At 49.9% G+C, this 26,907-nt stretch overlaps 1 protein-coding gene and 1 non-coding gene across 2 annotated transcripts in view; both read left to right on the forward strand.

The window, feature by feature from the left end:
- The first annotated feature begins 329 nt into the window (after nucleotides 1–329).
- The window catches only part of LOC120375373 (zinc finger protein 850-like), a 477,476-nt gene continuing 450,898 nt past the window's right edge, over nucleotides 330–26,907 (forward strand). Inside the window, exons 1-2 of the mRNA XM_039495995.1 lie at nucleotides 330–353; nucleotides 11,411–12,285. Of these exons, the coding sequence (XP_039351929.1) occupies nucleotides 330–353; nucleotides 11,411–12,285 (899 nt within the window). The remainder of the gene's footprint in view (nucleotides 354–11,410; nucleotides 12,286–26,907) is intronic.
- Nucleotides 19,376–19,447, forward strand: TRNAG-UCC. The gene has a single exon. It is a non-coding gene; the product is annotated as a tRNA-Gly (tRNA).

Genomic DNA, 26,907 nt, shown 5'->3' on the forward strand with positions numbered 1-26,907 from the left:
GATTTGGTTCTGCTCTTTTCCAGCCTTGTGTTCAGAGACTTTGTTATGCGATCGGGGGAGGGAGAAGGGAGGTTAAAAATCTCTCTGTGGGCTTAGCCCGGCAGGAGGGGCCAGCTCCACACTGTAATAAAGAGATTGAGCATTTTCCCAGCATGGCAGAATCTAGGATGTCTGTCTGCAGGGAAAGGGCCTGGGAGAATCATCCTGGGAAATTAACTAAAGCCTGTTCTGTAACCCCCACAACTGCCGTTCTCACCTTCCCAGGCTGCAGAATGACGTCCATGTTTCACTCCAGCTCATCCCATCCTCCCATGGGACAGGGGAGAGAAATGGCTGCAGAGGAGGCTGTTCAGGTAGGAATTGTCGGGGGGGTAGCTGGTGGGTTCCTGCAGGAGGGAGAGGGACAGCAAATACACCGGAGATAGGAAGTTTTGCACAGTCTGGTTTGGAGCCGGGCAGGAAATGCACAAGGTGGGGAAGGGAGGAGGACAGCTTGTGACATTCCTGCTGGAGGGAGTTTAAGAAATGGCCCAGATTCTAGGAACAGACCCATGAGATTAGGAGGTGGAAATACCCTAATTTGTGAAACAGAAAATAACCCTCCTACATGGGGCTATGGAAAACTGACCAGACTCCCAGTGCTGGAGCCTGACCTGACTAATCAGTGGCTGCTGTGAGATATGAAGGGGGCACCCATCAGTGAGGTTTAGGGGAGATTCCCCTCCCTTCATATCCAGCTCCTCACAATGAGGAGGGTGTTGGGCTTCCTGCTAGGGGCTCCATCTCCTCTATTGGTCTGTGGCTCGTAGGGGTATGACGGATCTGCTGGGAGAGAAAAGGGGCTCTCGCTTCGTCCCCTTAACCTGGTGTTTCCAGGATGCTCTGAGTGGGGTGGAGGTGGGACTCTGACTGTGATCCACCCAGAGCTTGCATTTGATTGGCTCCTCTCCCCCACAAATAGTGGGGTTGTGAGTGGGGCATCAGGTACTGAGTGCTGGACCCTTGCTCTTTCAGGGACCAGTGACCTTTGAGGAGGTGGCTTTGTATTTCTCCAGGGAAGAGTGGGCTCTGCTGGACTCTGCTCAGAGAGCCCTCTACAGAGACGTCATGCAGGAGAACTATGAGAACGTGACCTCCCTGGGTAAGGATTCCTGTCCCCTCAGTTCTTGGAAGGGGAAATGAAGAGATACGGTTCATGCCAGCCCCACAATGCCACCTCTGCTCTGTCCTGTCTCTGCATCACCCCAATATGCCAGTGACCCACACACACTGCCACAGACCCTCCCCTGCTGCAGAACACAGGAGCAGTATTGCACAGTGTCAAATATCTCCTGTTTGCATAAGTAAACTTCTTTGAGATGGGGTGACCACATCTGCACGCAGTGTTATGCTCCTACAAAGCACACGGGATCTTTATAGAGGAAGGTAAATACACAGCATTTATTGAGAATACAACAGTTAGCATATCTCTCTCTCACACACACTCACACTCTCTCTCTCTCTCTCTCTCCCAGAGCTGTTCATGGTTACCAGTCTGTTGTAGCTCGAGTCAGTCTAATGGCCAATTACACTGAGCACGAGTGTGGGGCTGGGCTCTTGTTGGTCGCAATCCAATGCTCTGGGAGTCTGGCAAGATGAACCCAAACTCCCATGGCCAAGCACCCTGGTTCTTATAGGGTTTTTTCCTTTGTTGAACTCTATGGATTTTGCTGTATCTGTTTGTGATCGGTTACTTCTTAACTGGTGTAAACATTCCAGTGCACCTCTGAGAGGGTCAGCCTGTCCTTTTGTTCTCATTTAATCAATTGTCCTCAGGGGTGCCAGCCTTGACCTCAGGGTCATCAATCTGCCCTTCATTATTGTCATAGGTCTCACCCCCACTTGGAGCTGTTGGGTTCCAATATGGGGACCTGCATGGATTTCTCTAAACTTAAATCCTAGTTTAGATCTGGTAAAAGCTGCCACCACCCAATAATGTACGTGTATTGGGACACAGTCCTTCCCCAAAATCCTTGGGGATCCCAAGAGCCCCAAATCCATGGAGATCTTACACCTAGGAGAAATAAACCATTCCCCCCTGCGTCCTCCCCCGTCCCTTTTCCTAGGAGAGATACCGGGATCCAACTACAGAGGATGCCTCCTCCTACCCTTTCCCTGAGAATCCACCCAAGGAAAGATCAACCAAGTTCTTAACAGAAAAGATTTATTAAAAAATAAAAAGAAAGTAACTTGTCTCTGTAATCCAAGATGGAACAATACACAGGGTCTAAACTTATTAATCTCTGGAGAGAATCCCCCCCTCCTTTCTTTCTCAGTAAAAGCAAAGTAACAGCAAACAGAAATAAAGAATTTCCTTCAGCAAACACACAATTGCAAATGTAGAAATCAAATTATAAGACTAATCCGCCTTTCTAATTAATACTCACTATTGAATAGTAGGAACTACTCCAGGAGAACCTGGAGACGTCTGGCCTCTCTTCCATCCAAAAAGAGAACGCAGAGCCAACAAGGAACACAGACAAAGGCTTCCCTCCACAGAGATTTGAAATTATCCTCTCCCTTGATTGGTCCTCTGCTCAGGTGTTTCTCAGGTTACTGAGCTTGTTAACCCTTTCCAGGGAAAAGAGACCTTAACCCTGATCTGTTTATTTATGACAATTATGGATGCGCGTTGATGATTCTTTGATGTCCTTTAAGTCTCTTGACTCCTTCTTCCTTGACTCTGGCTATAACAATGGCCTTTACACCTTCTCTTTTCCTGATGCATACATCCTCATTCACACAAACCCACTGAGAATACAAACAGTAGTATTTTATATCGAGCAAAAAGGCATTGCAAATGAAACCTTGCCTTCAATGTTTCTCTAATCTACTTAACATAGACACAATAGAGAATCCTGTCTCTTATTTACTAAACCTTAAAACAAAGACGTAGATTTAACTAGAGTGCCTAATTTGTAATACATAGAGGAAACCACAGTAGACAGTGTAACTTATCCTAAAACAAAAGGTGACCATAATCAGTCAGGAGGATTGTTCTGGTCTGTCATTCCTTTCTGCTATTCAAACAGGGTGGCTGACAGGATGAAATCAAATCGTACATTAAATTCTCCCAGTACATTATAAAATCCAGCTCCTACAGCCGTATTCGAGATGTGGGCGTACCATAGATTTATATACAGGCAATATGATATTTTCTGTCTTTTCTATCCCTCGCTTAATGATTCCCAGCATTCCGTTCGCTTTTTGACTGCTGCTGCACATAGAGTGGATGTTTTCAGAGAACGAGCCATGACTCCAAGATCTCTCTGTTGAGTGGAAACGATAATTTAGACCTCATCATTTTGTATGTCTAGTTGGGATTATGTTTTCCAATGGGCTGCACTATGTGCTATCCTGACAGCTAGTACTGCTGAGATCCTGCATTCAGTACTATCCCTGCCCTTCCTGTTCCCTTTCTCCACTGAACCCCACCAGCCCATGCTTCCTGTTCCCAGCTTCCCCAGGACTCTCTCATTGTCTCTGGACCTCTCCGTCAGCAAGAAGCAGTGGCAGGGAGACTTGCCCTCTCTCTGGAGTCTTGGATTTCTGGGACATGGATTTACTTTCTCTGTGTTTTGGGAGCCTCTTTGAAATTGACATTAAGCACAGTGCAACCTGGAGTGTTGAAAAGCTGTGTCCCCTCAGTTTCCCAAGCTGGGGTGACTTTTACACTGTTTTACTGTGAGAGCAGCCACTCCTGGGCAGTTAACACACAGTCTCCAGCATGCAACTCACTCCCAGCTACACAGTATTTAGTGCTGCTAGTCAGCGACTCAGGAGTTACAGTGCAGCACAGGAAAACCCCAGAAAAGTCTCTGTTCCCAGACTTCCCCCAGAAATGTGCATCTTTCCCTGTCCAGCACACCACTGAACAAGGCAAGCTCATATCACGTCTGTCATTTCATCAGCGGAAACTGACATGCACCAGCCTTGTTATCCCATGTAGATGAGTGGACTCATCCCTGCGGCACCCCCTGCTGGTGACTTCTGGGAATTAGCTCATTCCAGCTCCCGCGCACCCTCTGCAGGCCGGTGATCCGCCTGTCCTCTGGCCCCCCATGTCCCTCCCTGGACCTGGTGCCCCTTTTACCTGGGGTGCTGCCCTCTGGCAGTAACCCCTCAGTCTTAGGGTCTCCCCTCCCCAGGGAACTCCCACCCTCTATGTTTATGTATTGGACTGTAATATAAAATCCGATCAAACAGTCCCCCTTTTCCCTCTAGTTATTCAATAGCTGCCCAGCCCAGGTGATGACTTTCTGCAGCTGGTACTAGCCCCTTGGGGCAGCCCTGGGCCCCGTTAATACAAATTCTACCACAGAGTCCAGGTAACTGAAAGTCCTCTGAGGAAGTGCTGGGGACTGGCAAGAAAGTGACTCTACACAAACAGCCTCTCCTCCCATTAGCAATTGCCAGGAGCAAATCCAGCCATGGGAGAGCAAAGCCTCCAGGAATGGGACTGTCCCAGCCAGAGGGGCAGGGAGAGAGGACAGGGAAGGAGAGACTGAAAGGGGCAGTGGGAGAAATGAGTGGGGAGAGAGATTTCCAGCTCTCTAGTCCACCCAGACACATGTATTGCAGCATCCCTGGGCAGAACCACTTTCCAGTGAACAAGAAAAGGATCAGACAGAGGAAAAGCCAGTTCCTGACTCCATATTCCCCCTGCTGGGGTGTGGCTGCCCTGGGGTCAGTGTCAGGAATCCCCACAGTGACTCCTTTGGTTCTGCTCTTTTCCAGCCGTGTTCAGAGACTTTGTTATCCGATTGGGGGAGGGAGAAGGAAGGTTAAAAATCTCTCTCTGGGCTTAGCCTGGCAGGAGGGGCCAGCTCCACACTGTAATAAAGAGATTGAGCATTTTCCCAGGAGGGCAGAATCTAGGATGTCTGTCTGCAGGGAAGGGCCTGGGGGAATCGTCCTGTGACATTAACTAAAGCCTGTTCTGTAACCCCCACAACTGCCGTTCTCACCCTCCCAGGCTGCAGAATGACGTCCATGTTTCACTCCAGCTCATCCCATCCTGCCATGGGACAGGGGAGAGAAATGGCTGCAGCGGAGCCTGTTCAGGTAGGGATTATCGGGGGGTTGCTGGTGGGTTCCTGCAGGAGGGAGAGGGACAGCAAATACACCGGAGATGGGAAGATTTGCACAGTCTGGTTTGGAGCAGGGCAGTAAATGCACAAGGTGGGGAAGGGAGGAGGACAGCTTGTGACATTCCTGCTGGCGGAGTTTAATAAATGGCCCAGATTCTAGGAACAGACCCATGAGATTAGGAGGTGGAAATACCCTAATTTGTGAAACAGAAAATAACCCTCCTACATGGGGCTAGGAAAACTGACCAGACTCCCAGTGCTGGAGCCTGACCTGACTAACCAGTGGCTGCTGTGAGATATGAAGGGGGCACCCACCAGTGAGGTTTAGGGGAGTTTCTCCTCCCTTCATATCCAGCTCCTCACAATGGGGAGGGTGTTGGGCTTCCTACCAGGGATCTCTCCCTGGTCCCTGCTAGGGGCTCCATCTCCTGTATCGGTCTGTGGCTAGTAGGCGTGTGATGGATCTGCTGGGAGAGAAAAGGGGCTCTGTCTTAGTCCCCTTAACCTGGTGTTTCCAGGATGCTCTGAGTGGGGTGGAGGTGGGACTCTGACTGTGATCCGCCCAGAGCTTGCATTTGATTGGCTTCTCTCCCCCACAAATAGTGGGGCTGTGAGTGGGGCAGCAGGTACTGAGTGTTGGACCCTTGCTCTTTCAGGGGCCAGTGACCTTTGAGGAGGTGACTGTGTATTTCTCCAGGGAAGAGTGGGCTCTGCTGGACTCTGCTCAGAGAGCCCTCTACAGAGACGTCATGCAGGAGAACTATGAGAATGTGACCTCGCTGGGTAAGGATTCCTGTCCCCTCGGTTCTTGGAAGGGGAAATGAAGAGATACGGTTCATGCCAGCCCCACAATGCCACCTCTGCTCTGTCCTGTCTCTGCATCACCCCAATATGCCAGTGACTCACACGCACTGCCACAGACCCTTCCCTGCTGCAGAACAGTTTGGGAAGAGAGCACAGGAGAAGTGTCACACAGTGTCAAATATCTCCTGTTTGCACAAGTAAACTTCTTTGAGATGGGGCGACCACATCTGCACACAGTGTTATGCTCCTACAAAGCACATAGGATCTTTGTAGAGGAAGGTAAATACACAGCATTTATTGAGAATACAACAGTTAGCATATGCTTTTTAGTCACCCACCCGTGATGTTCATAGTTACCAGTCTCTTGTAGCTCGAATCAATCTAATGGCCAGTTAGATTGAGCACGAGTGTGGGGCTGGGCTCTTGTTGGTCACGATCCAGTGCTCCTGGAGTGTGGCAAGACAAACCCAAAGTCCCATGGCCAAGCACCCTGGGTCTTATAGGCTTTTTTCCTTTGTTGAACTCTATGGATTTTGCTGTGTCAGTTTGTGATCGGTTACTTCTTAAGTGGTGTAAACATTCCAATTCACCTCCGAGAGGGTCAGCCTGTCCTTTGTTCTGATTTAATCAATTGTCCTCAGGGGTGCCAGCCTTGACCTCAGGGTCATCAATCTGCCCTTCGTTATGGATGCGCGTTGTTGATTCTTTGATGTCCTTTAAGTCTCTTGACTCCTTCCTTGACTCTGGCTGTAACAATGGCCTTTACACCTTCTCTTTTCCTGGTGCATACATCCTCATTCACACAAACCCACTGAGGATACAAACAGTAGTGTTTTATATCGAGCAAAAAGGCATTGCAAATGAAACCTTGCCTTCAATGTTTCTCTAATCTACTTAACATAGACACAATAGAGAATCCTGTCTCTTACTTACTAAACCTTAAAACAAAGAAATGTAGATTTACCTAGAGTGCCTAATTTGTAATACATAGAGGAAACCATAGTAGACAATGTAACTTATCCTAAAACAAAAGGTGACCATAATCAGTCAGAAGGATTGTTCTGGTTTGTCATTCCTTTCTGCTATTCAAACAGGGTGGCTGACAGGATGAAATCAAATCATACATTAAATTCTCCCAGTACATTATAAAATCCAGCTCCTACAGCCGTATTCGAGATGTGGGTGCACCATAGATTTATATAGAGGCAATATGATATTTTCTGTCTTTTCTATCCCTTGCTTAATGATTCCCAGCATTCCGTTCGCTTTTTGACTGCTGCTGCTGCACATTGAGTGGATGTTTTCAGAGAACTATCCATGACTCCAAGATCTCTCTCTTGAGTGGAAACAGCTAATTTAGACCTCATCATTTTATATGTCTAGTTGGGATTATGTTTTCCAATGGGCTGCACTATGTGCTATCCTGACATCTAGTACTGCTGAGATCCTGCATTCAGTACTGTCCCTGCCCTTCCTGTTCCCTTTCTCCACTGAACCCCACCAGCCCATGCTTCCTGTTCCCAGCTTCTCCAGGACTCTCTCTTTGTCTCTGGACCTCTCCGTCAGCAAGAAGCAATGGCAGGGAGACTTGCCCTCTCTCTGGAGTCTTGGATTTCTGGGACATGGATTTACTTTCTCTGTGTTTTGGGAGCCTCTTTGAAATTGAGTGTCTGTGACATTAACTACAGTGCAATCTGGAGTGTTGAACAGCTGTGTCCCCTCAGTTTCCCAAGCTGGGGTGACTTTTACTCTGTTTTACTGTGAGAGCAGCCACTCCTGGGCAGTTATCACACAGTCTCCAGCATGTAACTCGCTCCCAGCTACAGTATTGAGTGCTGCTAGTCAGCGACTTAGGAGTTACAGTGCAGCACAGGAAAACCCCAGAAAAGTCTCTGTTCCCAGACTTCCCCCAGAAATGTGCATCTTTCCCTGTCCAGCACACTACTGAACACTGCAAGCTCATATGAAGTCTGTCATTTCATCAGTGGAAAATGACATGCACCAGCCTTGTTATCCCATGTAGATGAGTGGACTCACCCCTGCGGCACCCCCTGCTGGTGACTTCTGGGAATTAGCTCATTCCAGCTCCCGTGTACCCTCTGCAGGCCGGTGATCCGCCTGTCCTCTGGCCCCCCATGTCCCTCCCTGGACCTGGTGCCCCTTTTACCTGGGGTGCTGCCCTCTGGCAGTAACCCCTCAGTCTTAGGGTCTCCCCTCCCCAGGGAACTCCCACCCTCTATTCCCACCTTGGCTCAGTATAAGGCCAGTCATCGTCTAGCCCCACCCCCTGGGGCAGGCTGCAGTATCAGCCACTCATCACTGGCAAGGACGGTTTGGACCGGCTGCCTTTGCCTACCGCTGGGCTGCCCTCTGCAACCCCCCAGTACCTATTGCCTTCTGCTAGGCCGCGGCCTGGGGCTTTCCAGGCTGGAGCTCCCTAGCTCCTCTGCCTTTCCCCAGCCCTGCTCCACTCAGGTACCCTGTGTCCAGCTCCCTGCAGCCGGGCCCATCTCCCTCTAGAAACAGAGAGAGATTCTATCTGCCCCTGGCTTCTCTGCCTTTATAGGCCAGCTGAGTCTGTTTGGGGCGTGGCCCCAGCTGCAACCACTTCCCCCAAGCAGCCCAGCCTAAAAGCTGCTTTCTCCAGCCACAGCCCCCTCCCAGGGCTGTTTTTAACCCTTCAGAGCAGGAGCGGACGTCCACCCCGCTACATCCCAAATGCAGTTTCCAACACACTTTAATCCAAACACGCTAGTTGGATAAAACAATAAAACAAGATTGTTAATTACCAAAAAAAAAGATTTTAAGTGACTACAGGTAACAAGTCATAAAAGTCAGAATTGTTTACAAAAGAAATGCAGATAAACCACAAATAAATTTGTTAGTCTCTAAGGTGCCACAAGTACTCCTGTTCTTTTTACAAACTAACGTGTAAGTCAGGGGTGGGTAAACTACGGCCCACAGGCCACATCCGACCCCTGAGCTCCCGGTCGGGGAGGCTCCCCCGTCCCCTCTCCTCCCCTCCTCTCCCCTGTTGTCCCCTCGCCCCCGCTGTCCCCCTGCAGCCTCAACATGCCGCGCCACCAGCGCTCTGGCCCACCGCTCCTGGGCAGTGCTGCAGTGGTGGGGCTGCGAGCTCCTACTGCTCTGAGTGGCATGGTAAGGGGGCTGGTCTGCGCGCTCCTGAGGGACCCCGTGTCTAGCTGCAGCAGGCCGCGTGGCTGTGGTAAGGGGGCCAGGGCCAGGGGGTTGGATAAGGGGCAGAGAGCCCTGGGGGGCAGTCAGGGGACAGGGAGCAGGGGACGATTGGGCGGGTGGTCAGGGGATGGAGAACTGGGGGGTTTGATAGGCGTAGGAGTCCCGGGGTCTGTCGGGGGTGGGGGTGTGGATATGGGTTCATATCCAGGACCCCACCCCCTACCCAACCCCGCTGCTACCTGTCCCTTGACTGCCCTGACCTCTATCCACCCCCCTGCCCACTGACAGACCCTTGGGACTCCCACACCTATCCAGCCCCCGTCCTCCCAGAACCTCCGCCCCATCCAACTGTCCCCTGACTGCCCCCTGGGACTCCCTGCCCCTTAGCCAACGCCCCCACCTCCTTACCATGCTGCTCAGAGCAGCGTGTCTGGCAGCCACGTGGACCACGCAGAGCCAGACACACTGCCCCGCAGGAGCGCACAGCCCCGCCCAGCAGGAGCGCTGCCCGCACGGTGGTGTGGCTGTGGGGGAGGGGCTAGCCTCCCCAGCCAGGAGCTCAGGGACCGGGCAGGACGGTCCTGTCTGCTGGATGTGGCCCGTGGGCCGTAATTTGCCCATCCCTGATCAAGGGCATAAACCTGTTGAGTCAGCAAGACATGCAGGGGTATGTCTGTGTGCTGAGACTTCCGAGTCTTTTCCATGCCCTGTGCTGTGAAGCTTGTGTTTGGGACACAGGTAGTACAAGCCACATGGCAAAAGGAATATAAAGGGCAGCTGCATCATCTCCATTTTGTCTTCAATCCCTCTTCCTACCTCTGGAGCAACTTCTCTACAAATTGAAGCCTGAAACAAAGGACTGAAAGACCCATCGAGCTTGTGGATGTGTTCCAGATGGACTTTCAAGCCAGCAGCTCAACAATACTGCTAATAACCTGATATATAGATTTTGGAATGCATCTCACTGCTTTCCCATTTAACAACTTTTTTAGTGTCGTGTCCTGTCTTGTCTTTCCATGCTAAAGGATTGGCTGGCAGTGTGGTCTTTTGGGTAAGATCCAAACCTATAGTGATCTTGTAATGTGGCTGACCTTTTGGGGTCAGAAAAACATTTTGTATATGAGCAGAGTTTTTAAATAACCTCTCACTGTACTGGACCTAGGTGCTGATTGGGAGTCGGAGAACTGGAATGCAATAAAGGGGGCCATGTGATTTCTTTTTTCAGCTTCTCGATAACCCGTGTGTGGGTTCAGAAGCACAGTTTGTGACTGGTCGTTGAGTTTAACTTCAGTGTTAACCACCAGTTTTGGGAGCATCTGCTCTCCCTTTTTCAGCCTGCCCTGACCCTGGCATTTTCAGTGTGGACTGCCCCAGGCACACCCGTCACACTAAGCACTGAAGTTAAATTAATAGAATGTTTTTTATGACAAAGTTATGAAATCAAGTGACCTCCTTTGTTTTCTTTCATCTGAGCAGGGTTTCCAATTTCCCAACCTGATGTGATCTCCCAGCTGGAACAAGGGGAAGAGCCATGGGTCCCAGACCTCCAGGGTTCAGAGGAAAGAGAGATCCTGAGAGCTCCCTGCACAGGTGAGGAAACATTAAACCAACTCAGAATCTGTAAGTGCCTGAAGGAAACATCTGGGATGCCCTACAATGCCCTTGGAAGGTCTCTCAGTTCAATATTGTCCCTAGCAGGGGTCGTATCCTTAGGGTAAATATAGCTCATGGCTTCCTGTAGACCCTAGCAGACACCAGGCAGTAGCTTCCTCCCTTCCCCCTGTGAATTTGGATGGGATGTGAAGCCTGAATTGATCCCCTCCTCTCTCCTGTTTGGGGAAGAACTTGGGGGAGTTCAGTTCCTGATTTTTATTTGACCTCTCTCCAGTACTTGTATTGGTTTGGCCTTCCCCTTTCCATCCCTGTTTGAGGTTTCTGTCTCTATCACAGCAGGTGACGCAATGGTATGTGAGAAAGAGGAGCAGAATTCTCAGCAGGAAAATGTTGAGCAAGTGGATAAACACCGAGAATTATCGCAAAGATCGAAAAAGAATGTGTCCTGGAGTCATGAGCAGGAAAAATCCCATGACATTCAGCACAGACCAGAAGGAGAGCAGGGAAACCAGCCAGGGGAGAAAGTGGGTAAATGTATTTCCTGTCAGGAAACTAAGAAGGACCTCAAGGAAACCACAACACAACAGGAAATCCTCAGCAGAAAGAGAAAAAATACATGCAGTGAGTTTGGGGAAAACGTATGTGATTACTCCATCCTTATAAAGCATCACAGAATCCACACAGGGAAGAGGCTCTATGAATGCAGTGAGTGTGGGAAAACCTTCAATCGCAGTTCAAACATTCTTAACCATCAGAGTATCCACACAGGGGAGAGGCCCTATGAATGCAGTGAGTGCGGGAAAACCTTCAGTCAAAATTCACACCTTATTAGGCATCAGGGAATCCACACAGGGAAGAGACCCTATGAATGCAGTGAGTGTGGGAAAAGCTTCACTAGCAGTTCAAGCCTTTCTAAACATCAGAGAATCCACACAGGGGAGAGGCCCTATGAATGCAGTGACTGTGGGAAAACCTTCAGTTGCAGCTCAATCCTTCTTACCCATCAGAGAATCCACACAAGGGAGAGGCCCTATGAATGCCGTGAGTGTGGAAAATGCTTCACTAGCAGCTCAGGCCTTACTAAACATCAGAGAATCCACACAGGGCAGAGGCCCTATGAATGCAGTGAGTGTGGGAAAACCTTCAATTGCAGCTCAAACCTTCTTACCCATCAGAGAATCCACACAGGGGAGAGGCCCTATGAATGCAGTGACTGTGGGAAAACCTTCAGTTGCAGCTCAATCCTTCTTACCCATCAGAGAATCCACACAGGGGAGAGGCCCTATGAATGCCGTGAGTGTGGAAAATGCTTCACTAGCAGCTCAGGCCTTACTAAACATCAGAGAATCCACACAGGGCAGAGGCCCTATGAATGCAGTGAGTGTGGGAAAACCTTCAATTGCAGCTCAAACCTTCTTACCCATCAGAGAATCCACACAGGGGAGAGGCCCTATGAATGCAGTGAGTGTGGAAAATGCTTCACTAGCAACTCAGGCCTTTATCAACATCAGAGTATCCACACAGGGGAGAGGCCCTATGAATGCCGTGAGTGTGGGAAAACCTTCAATCGCAGCTCAGTCCTTTATCAACATCAGAGAATCCACACAGGGGAGAGGCCCTATGAATGCAGTGTGTGTGGGAAAAACTTCACTAGCAGCTCAAACCTTTCTAAACATCAGAAAATCCACACTGGTGGAGACCCTATAAATGCAGTGAGTGCGGGAAAACCTTCTGTGGGCACTTAGCCCATGTTAGTCATCAGAGAATCTGCAAGGGAGATCAACAACATAAACACCTCTAGGGCTATCAATACTTTTTTTTTCTCTAATAATTTTCCTGATTCCCACATAGTAACTTTTAAAGCTGTTTGAACTGTTTGCAGCATGGTTATCCCTCAGTTTGATCAGAGGAGTGGCCCATTTTTGCCTTTTGCAGTTTGCCCTGTTTTGAGGTGGACCCATTTGTCCTTTCTATCAACTCCATTATCCCATGAGTAATTCGAGTGTGCCCTTCCTATCAGGAACCAGAGAGCATCACATTTATACTATTCTTCCTATTTCAAAGTTATTGTCAGTCACCAGTGATACAGATTGTATCATTGCCAGTTGTTCTCACGTTGCTCTGGGTTGTGCTGAAGAGCAGATATAATGGGAATTTTTCAAATTATAGTTAAATGAAGAGGAGCAGGGGCAGGAAAAAAAGTGTAATTTCAGCCTCTGTGACACTGGAAGGAGATGGGGAGACGCAGAGATTCCCTCCTTCCCCATCACTGCAGAACTGTTACCTTTTGTCTGAGCCATGCAGAGGTTATCATCATCCCATTCTATCCATCCACTTCTCAAAGTGTCCTGTGAGGACGAGTTCTCAGCTGTCTGTGCTTGGAGATGATGCTTTGACTTCTTTAATCGTATATCAGAGTTGCTATGACTGGAGATGAAAGTGTCAAAGACCTGGAAGGGGAATTCAAATGGATCCCAAACACAGTGTGCTCATTGGGAGTTTAAATCCCAGGTTCCATCTATTGGTAAAGCCACTTCTGGCAAGGTGAGTGGTTTTGTCCCCCATTATGGCAATGCTCGGATACTAAAAATTTTGTAAATAACATAACTGGCTATTGAGACAGTGCTGAGTGAAGTATGTTTGAATGGATCAGAGGAGAATGTGATGGGAGAATCTCTTGTCCTGATTCTGAATAATCAGATGTAACCTGCTCTGGAATTTCACTTCACACTTCCATTGCCGTGTATTCTATCTCTCTGTGATGTGGGTTTCTATCTTTCCTGAAGGCTGTTTGGTCACTCAGTTGGATATTAGTTTAGTTTGATAGGATGTAGCTCAGATTTATTGGAGAATTTAAGACAAATGACTATTTGCTAAAGTCATCATTTCTCACTTCAGCTTTGCTTTTTCCCCATCCCTGCATGATGTCATGGAGAAGGTTGGAGTGCAGTTCTGTCAGCATTAGAGAACTCTCCAATTTACTGGACAGGCTAACAAAGAAACAGCAGTGATTTAAAATCTCTACTCAGAAATGGTGAACAACAGCGAAACCCCAACTAACTGAAGGAAGTGCATATGATCACTGTGTAGTTCAATTGTTTAAGTCAATATTGTCCCAGATGTTCTGGGGAGAAAATTCCATGGTAAGTGATTACCACACTTGTAGGCACAATGCCCATGTATTTGGTTCCAAAGCCTTTGTAACCCAGGCCCTACAGAAGATCTTTCCTAGCTAATCTTATTGTATCGGAGATGCTGCCCTTCATGATGCAGATGTTGAGGAAATAGAAGTGGAGTTTTGTTGAATTTATCCTTTGTAGGTGCTAAAAATGTATATCAAATCAAATCAGTTTTGGAAATCTAATAGCTGCAGAAAAATAGCTATTTTTGAATAGAAACTCCAACTCTGGTCACTAATGAAGATTGTGATCCAGCCCTGTATCCAGTCCCTTGCCTGAAACTGTGCCACCAAATTATAGAAAAGCTTGGCATGTTTTGGTAAGCCTCCATGTTTTGGTAAGCCTCACTAACACTGCTGAGATTTGGAGTGGTTTTGTAAAGGATTCTACTTCGGAGAAGTGTAAATTTACCCTAACCAAGACCAAGGATTTGGAAAGAGCTGGGGCTGAAAGAGTCCACATCCCGTTCTTGGTTTCCACCCCAGTAAAGGAAGCTATGGTGACCAATGACCCAAGGAAAATTGTTTGTACAACTCCATTTCCTAGTTCAGTGTCACTGATTACAGTTCCAAAGGATGCCAGGTTACATTGAGAACAATCATCCTTTACCATTTGGATCCAAAGAGAGAGAGCTTCAAAGGACATTCCTTCCCCGTGGATCCCAAACTGGCTGCCTGATTGGGTAACAAGGACTTCAAGGCTGTAGAAATGATGGTAACCAATGAGGCAATGAATGTATCAGGCTCCAATTTCAGACTTCCGGATACTCGCATGTTGAGTTCTGGTTCTATGGTTTTGTGTCTGATGCTATGGCTACACAATAAAGCTGATGTTGGTGCAGCTGCGCTGCTGTAGCGCTGCTATTACAGACGCTTTCAGCCAATGGGAGAGATTTCTCCTATCGGACTTGATTAGTCCAACCCTCGCAAGCGGCAGTGGCTCTTTTGGCAGGAGAAGTTCTGCTGCTGATGTATAGCTATCTACACAGGGGGTTAGGGCTGTGTAACTACATTGCTCAGTGGTGTGGATTTTTCACACATCGGAGTAATATAGTTAACCGATAAATGTCTTTAGTGTAGACCAGACAGTTCTCTCTTGTGTTTTATGCATTTACATCACTTCTCTATCTTCTCTCACTTTGAAAGATTAAAAGTGTGACACGAGAGGTATTTTTCCTCATGATGCAAAGATTCCCACATAGGAGACCCCTTCCACCAACACATACTGCAGAAGATCCTGAGATATCTGAACTCACAGAAGTGGTTGGGACAAACCACATCTTGAGCCAAGGTTCAGTTGTTGGCAATGGGCATTAGAAGAAAACTAACATATATGATAAGAATTTGTGATCTTTGAATATGTTTTTATCATCTATTAAAATGAGATTATTGGTGAAGTTATTGGTTAAAGAAGAAGAGACTAAATGTGTGATAATCTGAAGTATTTTGGAAAACTGAAAGTTGTCTTGGTTTTTGTTTGTTTTGTTAGTCGTACAGGAAATGATGGCTAATCTTGAAAAGTTAATTTGATTTAATTTACCCCCTGTAATATAAAGGGTTCTGGTAGAAAACCTCACTCCAAAGGTTGGGGTGGGAGAATGTGTGTGAGAAAGTGTGTATAAGAGAATATTGGCCCAGTATAGATTTTAATATTTTATGTTTTCAAATAGAATTTATTTTGTTTAGTTTCGAAGTCAATTTCTGTTCAAAGGAAAGCTACTCGAGGTGACAAGTTGTATAAGTTTTTACCCACTTAGACTGTAAGGGTCACTGTCTTCCCCACTTCTCTAATTTGCAAAGGAAAGGCCTGACATCTGTCACAGGATGTGTCCAGCAGGTAGAACAGCTGCACTCATCAACCATCAATATAAAGAAAAAGACTGAAATCCATTGCCTTTCAGGTCAATAAGCCAGCTAAAGGCTGGTCGATGTAGAAAAGCTCTGTTGGCAGAGCCACATCTCTCAGGGGTGTGAAAAGTCCTCTCCACTGAGAGAAGTCGTTAATGTGACCTGAGCCCCAGTGTAGGTAGTGTTGGGTTGTCAGAAGAATATTTCCAGTGTTTGAAGTGTAGAGACTCTTAACATCAATTCCAATTTTGACCCATCTCCCTATATGTGAGAAAGTTACTCGTATGGAGGGGGAGCCAGCTGTCCGCTCACCTGGTTCCTCAACTGTAGCTACAGCTCTTAGTGCCCATGAATGCAAAGACTGAGAGAAATGGAGAGTTCCAGCCATTGTCATTTTAGTATCTTATTGTTCCTCTCTCTGTTTTTTGTGCTGGCCTTTCTGTTCTATCAGGATGTGACTGTATAGCTCAGTGCATCTGTGACAAAAGCTCATTGGTGCCAATTGGCAAAGGGGGTCACTGTTCTTCACAAGCAACTCCTGTGTCAGACCTGACAAACTCCCCAGAGCTAATACACTGCTTTTATGATAGTTATCCAGGAAGCATAGCAGTGAGATCTCTACTGAAAGCTTGTAAATTATTGATACTCCTACTCACTGCGAGAGGTGTGTCCAAGTCATAGTTAAGGGGTAATGTAAGTACATGGAAAATTATGCCCATATGTTATTGTTGTGAAAGTGAGTCACCCCAATCATAGGTCTTGTTGGGGACGGCCCATTCCAGTGGGAGGGAATTGGCACCTCTCCCTTGCTAGCCAGTTATGTGATGTATTGCTCCATTGTCAGCCTCTGCACCAACCCAGAAAAGCCAATAGAAAACCATCAAAGACAAATTATAGACATTGAAACCCTGTGGAAGTGACAAGGACAATATGAGAATGAGTAGATCGTCCTTTCTGTGAATATAAAGACAAAAGACTGATTCAGTTCATAACAGGGTGGAGAAAAACACTCTAGGTCCATTCACCAAGGAGATTCCTAATGACCAGTGATGCTTCATGAAAGGCAGGGCCATGGCGCCTAGGGACTAGCAATCAGTGAAATTGACTGACGTGTGAGGTGAGAATCTACTTAGATAGGAAAGGTAACTATTAAAAAGTGTAGGTTACATTTTCTGATTTTGTTTAGTTGGTAACAGTTGGTTTCCATCACTCACATTTGTTTGTTTAAATCTCTATCGGTTGTTAAATAAATTTCTGCTTGTTTGATAACTATACTCAAGTGCTGTGTGAGATACAGTAGCCGTGGTCCACAGTAAAACTAGTAACCGGGGATATACCATTGCTTTGGGCAGAGAGAATCTGGGATTTCTCTGAGTATCTGGTGATCTGGGCTGGACCCCAGAGGGAGACACATTGAAGGAACTCAGGGGTTAGGGTGGCTGCTGTAGCTCAGAGGAGGGTTCTTGAGTTCCTGAAGGGCTGGGTGAGTTTGGTCACTAACATCCAGCTGCCAAATGCAAAACTCCCTCTTCCTAGTGGCAGGTGGCAACAAGGAGACTCTCAGCCCTCAGCTCCCTGAGAAGGGTCACAATATGTCTCTATGTTGATTCACCTGTCAAATTCACACAGGAAAGCTCCCTATAGCATAAAACTCTGCCATATGAAATCATGGAACATGTGCTCTTCACTCTGTGAAAGCACGTAAAGAATCCAAGCGCTGGAGGACAGGGTTTGGGCCCAGAGTGACCTAGACAAATTGGAGGATTGGGCCAAAAGAAATCTGAGGAGGTTCAACAAGGAGAAGTGTAGAGTCCTGCACTTAGGAAAGAAGAATCCCCTGCACTGCTACAGCCTGGGGACCGACTGGCTAAGCAGCAGTTCTTCAGAAAAGGACGTGGGGATTACAGTGGATGAGAAGCTGGATATGAGTCAACGGTCCCCTTGTTGCCAAGAAGGCTAACAGCAGATTGGGCTGCGTTAGTAGAAGCATTGCCAGCAGATTGAGGGAAGTGTGTTCATTTCAAACCTGCAGCTTATTCATTTCATTTGGTGACCCCTACTAGTTCTTGTGTTATGAGAAGGAGTAAATAATACTCCCTTCCTTGGTCCTTTAGAAGATATTATGTGACCCCCTCCTCCTTGTGTCTCATGTCTTGGGACCAACATGGATACAACAACACCGCAAACAACAAGGTTCAAAGTCAATGCACATGGGAGAAGCATCTTGTGTTTCATTCCTTATGTCCTAGTCCCATCGTGTGGCCATTTCCTTTTCTTCCTTTCTGTCAAAAGCTTTGGTGTTTTGCACAGAAACATTATTTCCCCAGGAGAGACCCAGGAGTGAGGGCTGCATTCCTGTGCCAAACAGTCACTGGAAGGGGGCAGACAAAAACCTTTAGGATGAGGCATCCGTCACTGTCAAAAATCATCTTCCTCCTGTGGTTCCGCGGGCAGCAGGAGCAGCCGCAGCTCGGTGGCCCCCGGCAGCAGCACTCCTGGGGTGGCCGGAGCAGCAGCAGGCCCCCTGGGGCTCCCCCCGCCGGGGCAGCAGCTGGAGTGGCAGCAGGTTGGCAGGGCTTCTCCCCTGGTAGCTGGTGCTCATTATCCATCAAATAAATCAAAACACTTCCACCTGCAAGTGGATTTAGCCCAGGACCCTCAGAGTCACCAGCTCTTACACCCCCCACTGAGCTCTCTGGTCAGGTGCCCTAGAGCCGGAAGCCTCCTGTTTAGATCCTAAAATAGCATTTTTGCACTGGGGGGGGGGCCTGAAATTTAGGACTGGACATTGCAGCTCCACTGTTATTTTATTGAATTGCTTCAAAACAGCAAGTCAAGATAGTCTCCTAAGTGCCAGGCTCTCTGCCATGGAAACAGCTGCCCCTGCTCTCCAGGAGTCTGTGCGTTCCACCCAGCAAAGTACAAACCTCTGCACTGAAGGGGGGTCAGACAGTGATGGTAACACAAATCTTCCGACTGTTAACCCAAGTCCCTTCCTTTCTTTAACCCAGGGCGTGCCAGTCAACTGTGAGCCATGGTGTTATCTTCATCTTAAAATACCTCTCAGGACATTGAACAGAGGAAGTGAAACCCTCTCCCCCGAATGGCTCCCTGTTGAGGCGTTGTACCGTACCTGCCCCTGGAGCCTGTCTGGTTTTATATCCTTAGAGCTTTTTCTCTTCAAACCCCTTATCCCAATCTATGGGCCACCTCCACATTTCAGAGTTTAGAATTTACTGTCATCACCCTCGTATGGCACTTTCCATGTGACTGAGACAAAGTGAGGGGGGGAAGCTCTATGGCTAATGAAAGCCGATGCTTTGGGTGAGGCTTGAACTCATAACCCCAGCAGTGCACCTCCCTCACTAGCCAGGTGTGCCCCTGTAAGTGCTTCATAGACAAGCTTGGGAAGTGTAGGGTAGTTACCTGTGTCTGTGGTTAACCACTTAGGTGACCTAATTGAGAGGCTGATGGTTCAAACCCAGGGGAAGATAGAGGTAGTTTTTTTTTAGTGATGAGACTCCAGTACATTTTAACAGGCAGTAAAATGCCTCAATTCTGGTCTAGCCTCATTGGACAAGCATAAGTAGCACTTTTGCCAGATGCATTGGTGGTATAATGGTGAGCATAACTGCCTTCCAAGCAGCTGACCTGGGTTCAATTCCCAGTCAATGCAGGTAAGTGATGTTTTCTCCGCTGGGAATGGGTTTAATTTCACTCACATTGTATCACCTTAGCAATGGAATGAGAGAATCAATGTCCTGCAGCTCATTAAACACCCAGTGGAGAAAGAAAGGGGTGGGACTATACAATGAGCAGGTGGAGTCATCCTGGTATTGCAGTATTTGGGTTTTTTTTTCCTTTACTTCCCTCTCCCTTTTAGACTCAGAGCCTTTAAGGTCAGAAGGGACCAGTGTGATCATCTAGTCCGACCTGCTACACCTTGCAGGCCAAAAGACACCACCCACCCACTCCTGTAATAGACCCGGGAGGGGAGGCAGCTCTGTGCACTGCCCCTCCCCCAGGCAGCACATGGAGGCCCTCTGCTCCCCTCCCCCAATGGGTGTGCAGAGATGTGCCAGCAGCACTGAGGTGGCTCCCTGCCCACTCTGCCTCCGTCCCTCCGTGCCACTCCCAGAAATGGCCGGCATGTCCCAGCATCCCCTGGGGTGGGGGGAGTGTCTCCATGCACTGCCCCTGCCCCGAGTACCAACTCCACAGATCCCATTGGCCAGGAACTGCAGCCAATGGGAGCTCTGGGGGCAGCGCCTGCAGGTAGCGGCACACGGAGACCCCCTGGCCTCGCCCACCTAGGAGCTGCTGCCAGAGGGTTGTGTGTACTGGTCACTTTGGGAGCTGCACTGCCCGGGGTAAGCGCCACCCCTCCTGTACCCAAACCCCCTCCCCCAGCGCAGAGCCACGCACCCAAATTTCCTCCAGAGCTTTGCATGTCTTCCTTTCATCCAGAACCATCCTTCTTCTCCTGGGCTGCAAGTAGCCATCCCTGGGAAGCCAAGAGGCAGGCACAGGATTCTGCCTCCCAGCAGCCAACCGCACCTCCCCAGGCTTTGCAGAACGACTGGTGGTGCTCTACTAACCCCACCTAGCCACACTGAGGCACTTAGCTTCTGCCCTGCCTTCCTCAGCTCGACTTTCCTCTTTTGCCCCATTCCTGCCTCACTTCCTCCTTTGGCAAGTCACACAAAGGAGGCAGCAGGAAGAGCCGGCCGCCATAGGCCAATCTCCAAGGGCAGAGGAGACCAAGCCACAAATCTTCAAAAGGTGACTGGCCAAGATCCTCTAGCTTTCCCGTGCTGATGCCAAGGCTTTTCTCAGCTCATTTCACCACCTTCTGCCCTGCAGGGGTTGAGTTTATCGTAGGTGTTACCCAAAATTGGGCCAGCTAGTAAGCATAGGGAGCACTAATGACCCACCAGAGTTTGGCAGAAAGCAGCACATTTATTATACTGACAGCTAAGCTCAAAAGAAGAAGTGGGGGGTGTCACACTCACACTTGTATACTCACGCTCCCTGGACAGGCACAGCACTGGAGATGTCAGGATTCGGCAAGGTAAGTGTCCCACAGCACAGCTATGGATGGTGTGATGAAGGTAACTCTTCCTGAGGCACAATGAAATACAACGCAGAGAACCACTGGCCAGGCGGTCCGGGCAAAGGGCATTCACTGGAGGTACAAGCTTGTGAGTGCTCTCCTGAGCACAGGGCCCCTTCCCTTTTAAGGACCTGCACCTCATGGCCTGCGACTAGAGATGACTTGGCTGCATCTGGTTGGTCACACTCCACCTTGGGCAGTGTCCATGCTCTGGGTGTGTGATCGCTGCCTAATTCGAGTCCCAGACACCTTGTCTACCTGGGAGCTCTTCTGCTCTTCAACCAGCCCATTCATCCCACGAGCATTCCAGGGGGGAGCGGGATAAATGACTAAATGAAAGAGTAACATGGCTTTAGTTATAGAATTTTAATTGAACAGCTGTTGCATGTCCACCCTATGCCCCTGTGTCACCAGAGCACATCCATGCTAGCATCTCTTGGATTGCCACAGAGAGCAGTGCATTGTGGGTAGCCATCCCACTGTGCAGCTGGCTGCAGGGTGCTTTGGGAAGGGTTTGCAATGCCTCACAGGCTGGTACAGCATCACATGATGCAGGTTTCTATCCCATTGTTCCATGGGCATCCTACTAGATTGCCAGCTGCTTTTCAACTGCAATGTGCGTGGTGGGGTAGAGAGCGTGTGTGTGTGGGGGGGGGGGAGAGACAGTGTGTGCGTTGCGGAAGAGTGAGTGTGTCGCACACTGCCTCTAAGTTTAGACAGCTGCTGGAAGCAACCAGTCCTGAGGCAGGGGACAGGCCCGACATCAGCCCCCCTTCTCTCACTGCCTCAGCTCAGCACAGCTCTGTCACACACACACTGCTGCCTGCTTAGCTCTGTGTCAGGGGTGCTGGAACAGGGGGTTTAGAGGGCCATGGTCCCACCACTCTTTACTGGCTGTTAGGACAAATGATGGGGGGGGGAGGGTGCAGTCTTGGGGAAGAGGCGTCTGTGGGTGTGGCCTCGGGGGGAGAGGTGCTGTGAGTGGGGGTCCTTAGGGAAGGGGTGTCATGGGGGTGCCACAGTTCAGACAACGGTGCCCCCCCACCACTGTAAGGAAGCTTCTGCCGCCCCTGCTCTGTGTTGGCAGAGCGGGAGAGAGCAGCATCCATGGCAGTGATTTGCTCCCCGGGGCTCTGGCAGGGGGGCTCAGGAGGTGATTTAAAGGGCCTGGGGCTCCGGCCGCTCCAGAGAGCCCTGGACCCTTTAAATCACCAGCCTGGGGAAGCCGGGCGGGGCTGGCACAGCGTACTGGCTCTTGCCGGTACCCCATACCGGAACATACCGGCTTACTTTCACCTCCAGAAGGTCCTCACGTGGATCAAGAACTGGTTAAAAGACAAGAAACAAAGGGTAGGAATAAATGGTCAGTTTTCAGGATGGAAACAGGTAACTAGCGGTGTCTGTACTGGGACCAGGACTAGTAAACATATTCATAAACGATCTGCTAAACAGTGAGCTGAAAAATTTTGCAGATGATCCAAAACTACTGGCTTGCTGCCTAGAACGAACGCTCCTTGAGTGGGGTGATCCACAGGGAGTAGCTCAAACCTCCACAGTGCTTGGCCAGGGGCAGGACATTAGCACAGCAAGGGAGGGGTGCGGCAGTGACATCACAAAGGCCTTTTGCAGGACTTCAGACTATTGGTCAAAGGTGGTGGGGAGGTGGTGACCTCACAGAGAGATGCTGACATCAGCCAGGCAGGACAGGGGCGAGGGGCCAGGGAAACCTCAGAGACCCCTGTGGCTTTGCTTCAGCAAGTCTCCTTCTCCAGGTCTCTCTTTGAGGACTGAGAGAGAATTCGGGTTCACGTACGTGAGCGCCAGGAGGAACCTCTTTCAAGTTTTCTCCTTCCCTTTTCCTGATTTTACTAGAAAACAGCCATCCCTGTTTAGAAGGTAAGAGCCTCCTCTAGGTTTGAAACCTGTTCAGTCTGATCCATCTGGTGACAGTTGAATTCTAGGCATGGAAAACACGAATTTAAGGAGCCAGAATTTAATCCACACCTGGGATTTTTCCCTTAGAATCACTGGAGTCATTAGGGTTTGTCCTTTTTGTTTCACCTTTTCCTCCATCCATCTCTTCCTCCTTTCTCTTTTTCTCTTGCTTCTTTTGTCTTTTCACCTGTTCCCCTCCCAACACCGGGAACAGGATGTGTATGTGTGTGTTGCGGGGGAGCGCTCTGCAGCTCCCACTGTGGGAGGTCCACCCAAAAATGTGGGGCTGAAATAGTGCTCGGGCAGTGATCCCCACCAGTGACCTGGGCCATCCTTTTGGGCTCTCTGGTGAGAACCCTCAGCCTCCTGTCCTCAGTCTCTACCCTGTTTGGCTGAGCAGGGGGTTATTGACAGGGAGGAGACTCAGGTCCTTGTTGTTCTCTTTTAAGACCAAGGAAATAAGTCATAACCTGTTATATGTTTGACAGATTTTGCTGCTTTGCTGCATTAATGGTCTCTGAGGAGTTCATGATTCTCTCTAACATTGCAGTTCTCCTCAAATACTTGCTGAATAATTACTGTGCACTGTTGTTGGTCTGGAGCTCATCTGAGAGCACTTTATTCAGGTCATTCAATGTGTGAAATTCAAGATCTGACAGTCAGTTTGAAAAATCAGGGCTCTTGGGTCCTATTCCCAACTCTGCCACTGACTGGCTGTGTGACCTAAGACAAGTCAATTCTCCTTTCTCAGCCTTAGCTTCTCCCTCTTTCAAGTAGGGATAATAGTGATCCGCTCCTACCTACCTCACGGTGGGTGGAGGATGGGGATCCATTGGAGAGTGTCACTAGGAGTATCAGAGGGGCCGTGTTAGTCTGGATCTGTAAAAGCAGCAAAGAGTCCTGTGGCAGCTTATTGACTAACAGACGTATTGGAGCATGAGCAACTGCACATGGCTAAGCAAAGAGAACAAACCCCAAATCCCCCCTGTGCTTTGGGAGCCAGGTTTGCGGTGGGAATTCTGTAGTTCAGATGACTTCACACCTGGGCATTGTGATTCTTTACCAGTTTCTCTGGCATTGGAGCAGTTTTGTGCTCACAGCTGTGATGGCCGAGTGGTTAAGGCGTTGGAGTTGAAGTCCAGGTTCAAATCCTGATCACAGCGAGGCCTGTGTTTTAGCCAGTCCCTCACCCGGGCAATACCTCTGTACACCCCCCTGAGACACACTCAATTTTCTCCCCACCCCAAGTAAATCCTGTTCTGCTCCTTTCATAGAGATCCCTGGGACACCCCCTCACACTGTGTCCCTGAGGGGTCAGGCAAACTCTCAGCGCCTGAAGCCTCTGCCACTCACCTGGTGCCCCATTGATCAGCCATAGCCCTGGTTCTGCTCCTCTCTCTAGAGTGTGAAAGGAGCCAAGTCAGCGACTCCATGGGAGCTACGGGGCTGCAGAACCAACAGAGGAAAAAATAGGAGCTCAGCGCCCACTGGCAGCCACCTCCCCCCCACACTCCGCCACTACAGGCCTTGCTGACAAGCTCCTCCTCTTCCCCTTCAGCACCTGCCAGTGATCAGCTGTTCAGTGGAGTGCAGGAGGCGCTGGCAGGGGATGGGGAGGAGCAGAGATGGGAAGAGGTGGGGGAGGGAGAGGAATGGGGCAGGAAGGTGCAGGGCGGGAAGAGATGGGACAGGGGTGGGGGTGTGGGGGACGGGGTGGAGTGGGGGCAGGACCTGGGGTGGAAAGGGGGGATTTGTCCTGGGCCCTGCACCCCTCTAGGGCCGGCCCTGAAGGGAAGCACCGACTATCACAGTGACAATAGAAGTGACCAGCATTGCGGGGGAGGCTGAGGGAGATCCGCACTCACCAGGTCTCTTCTCTCCCCCACGGTGAGCCAGACACTGCTCTCTCCTGGCTCTCACTCTAGCAGCTGGACGCCAAGGAGCCATTTCCCCACAGGAAGTGCATCGAGTGCCCCTGTGGTGCTGGGGGGGCTGGCGCTGCTGCTGCCTGTGGGGGCTGGCAGGGGGGCTGATGTCTGCACAGACTCTCAGCTGCCAGGCCGGAGGGGGCACTTGGGACCTTACCAGACCGGCTCAGTGAAGACGGGGGGTTGACAGAGCAATACAGACGCTCTCCAGAGCACGGAGCAGCAGCTGCCCATGCAGCCAGGCAATGAGCATTTCCCACAGCCTGGAGCCGAGGGGGAGGCGGCAGCTGCTGTTCCAGCTCCTCGGGGACAGGCCCTGTCAGCCAACAGCCACTTCTTACTCCCCACAGCTAAGTTTTTTGGGGCTCCTGGAGTGGGGTCCTTCACTCGCTCCAGGGGCCCCAGAGCTTCTTCTGCTCCCAGTTTTCGCCGGCTGGGACTCGCCACTGAAGTGCAGCCGGGTCTTCGGCGATGAGGGCCCTTCCGTTCCAGGACCTGCCAATGAAGTGCCCTGAAGACCTGGCTGCACTTCGGCGGCGGGTCCGCTTTGGCAGTAATTCGCCGGCAGGGGGCCTCCGCCGCGGGTCTTCGGGGCACTTCGGTGGCGGGTCCCAGAGCAGAAGGACCCCGCACCACCGAATTACCGCTGAAGCGGGGGCCCCCCACCTCCGAAGACCCCAGGCCCCCAGAATCCTCTGGGCAGCCCTGGGGGAGCCAGTCAGTGTGTGACTGTACGACTGGATCAAACAACAGCTGGCCGAGTTCCAGGAGATGAGTCAATAGAGGAGGAGAGAGAGTCCCGCGAGAGGAAGCTGCTTGTTGGAAGCAATAAGTGCAGAGTGCAAACCAGCCAGCTGAGAGTCACAGGGGTCTAGAAAATGAAATAGCAGCAGGTCCCATGGTGTAATGGGCAGCACTCAGGACTCTGAATCCTGGAATCTGAATTCAAATCTCAGTGGGACCTCTTAGATATATGTTGCTTTGCTACAAAGCCCTGGAGCTCAATGTGTTTGGTTACCTTCTCTCAAGGTGAACTAGAGTGAGTTTTTTTCCCCTCACGCTGGGTGACTGATGCCCACTGGCCTGGCTGGTTCAATGGGCTGGCGGCTATAGGTTGGGGTCCCAGAACTTAACAGTCTGGCTAGAGATTCCTGCGGGTTGATCATATGGTTGTTTCTCGCTGCTTCACCTGATGTCCACAACTTTGATCCCTGCAGCTGCCACATGCCACATGCTTCTGCTTGCCCACATGGCATTCAAAGGAAGGAGGGCCAAGGCCAGGCTTCATAGTCAGGGAAAGGCAGGAGGGAGGCAGAGTCCCAGGCTGGAGCCCAACACACCTCTCCTCCTCTGGGCACCTGGAGCAGAGGCGGCTCGTGGTGCTGACAGCTCCAAGGGAAGGCTTAAAAGCCACAGAGCAACCAGGGGCAGGGCAAGAGGAGGGGAGAAGCATGCCTATGAGTAGCCAGCAGACAGCCTGGCATGCCGAACCCTCACTGAAGGCCACCCACAGACCAGCATTCGTTCTGCAGCCAGCCAGCATCACAAGGTGGTTGGAAAGCAGGTAGGGCCTATGACCGGTCCCACTCAATGGGCTTCTTTTGGCGGTGGGGCAGGAGATATTTCCCCAAGAGGCTCTTTCCCAGCTGCTGAGAAGCACAGAAGTACCCGGTGTTTGCTCTTGCGGTGAAAGGGGTTAATACGTTTAGGCGGCCTGGCTAGCTCAGCTGGCAGCACCTCTGGCTCTTACTCTGAAGGTTGAAGTTACAGTTCCCTGTTTGGGTGCTTGGGGCTCCTCTTCAACAATACAACACACAATCTGCTTAAGCCCCCACCCAGTAACCTGGGGAAACTAATCCTGGCCACTGGGTGCCCCTAAGAGGCGATACTTTCCCCACTCACAACCACTGAGTGTAGAAAAGAAACTTTAATAAAAAGGAGGAAAATCACCTTGTATTAACTTGGGAAAACACCACAATCAGGATTCATAACACAACACTATGAGCAAAACACCCCCCCACAGTGCGCTGGGCAGTGGCCTTTTGCCTCGGGCTCCTAAATCCAGACACCAGAAGCTCTGTGGATGTGCCCCTCCCTTCACTGCACCTCACCCACAGCTGCTGTCCTGGGTCACTGAAAACCCAGAGTTCACCTCTCACC

The sequence above is a fragment of the Mauremys reevesii genome, linkage group 12, assembly GCF_016161935.1.
Source record: "Mauremys reevesii isolate NIE-2019 linkage group 12, ASM1616193v1, whole genome shotgun sequence".
Classification (NCBI taxonomy): Eukaryota; Metazoa; Chordata; order Testudines; family Geoemydidae; genus Mauremys; species Mauremys reevesii.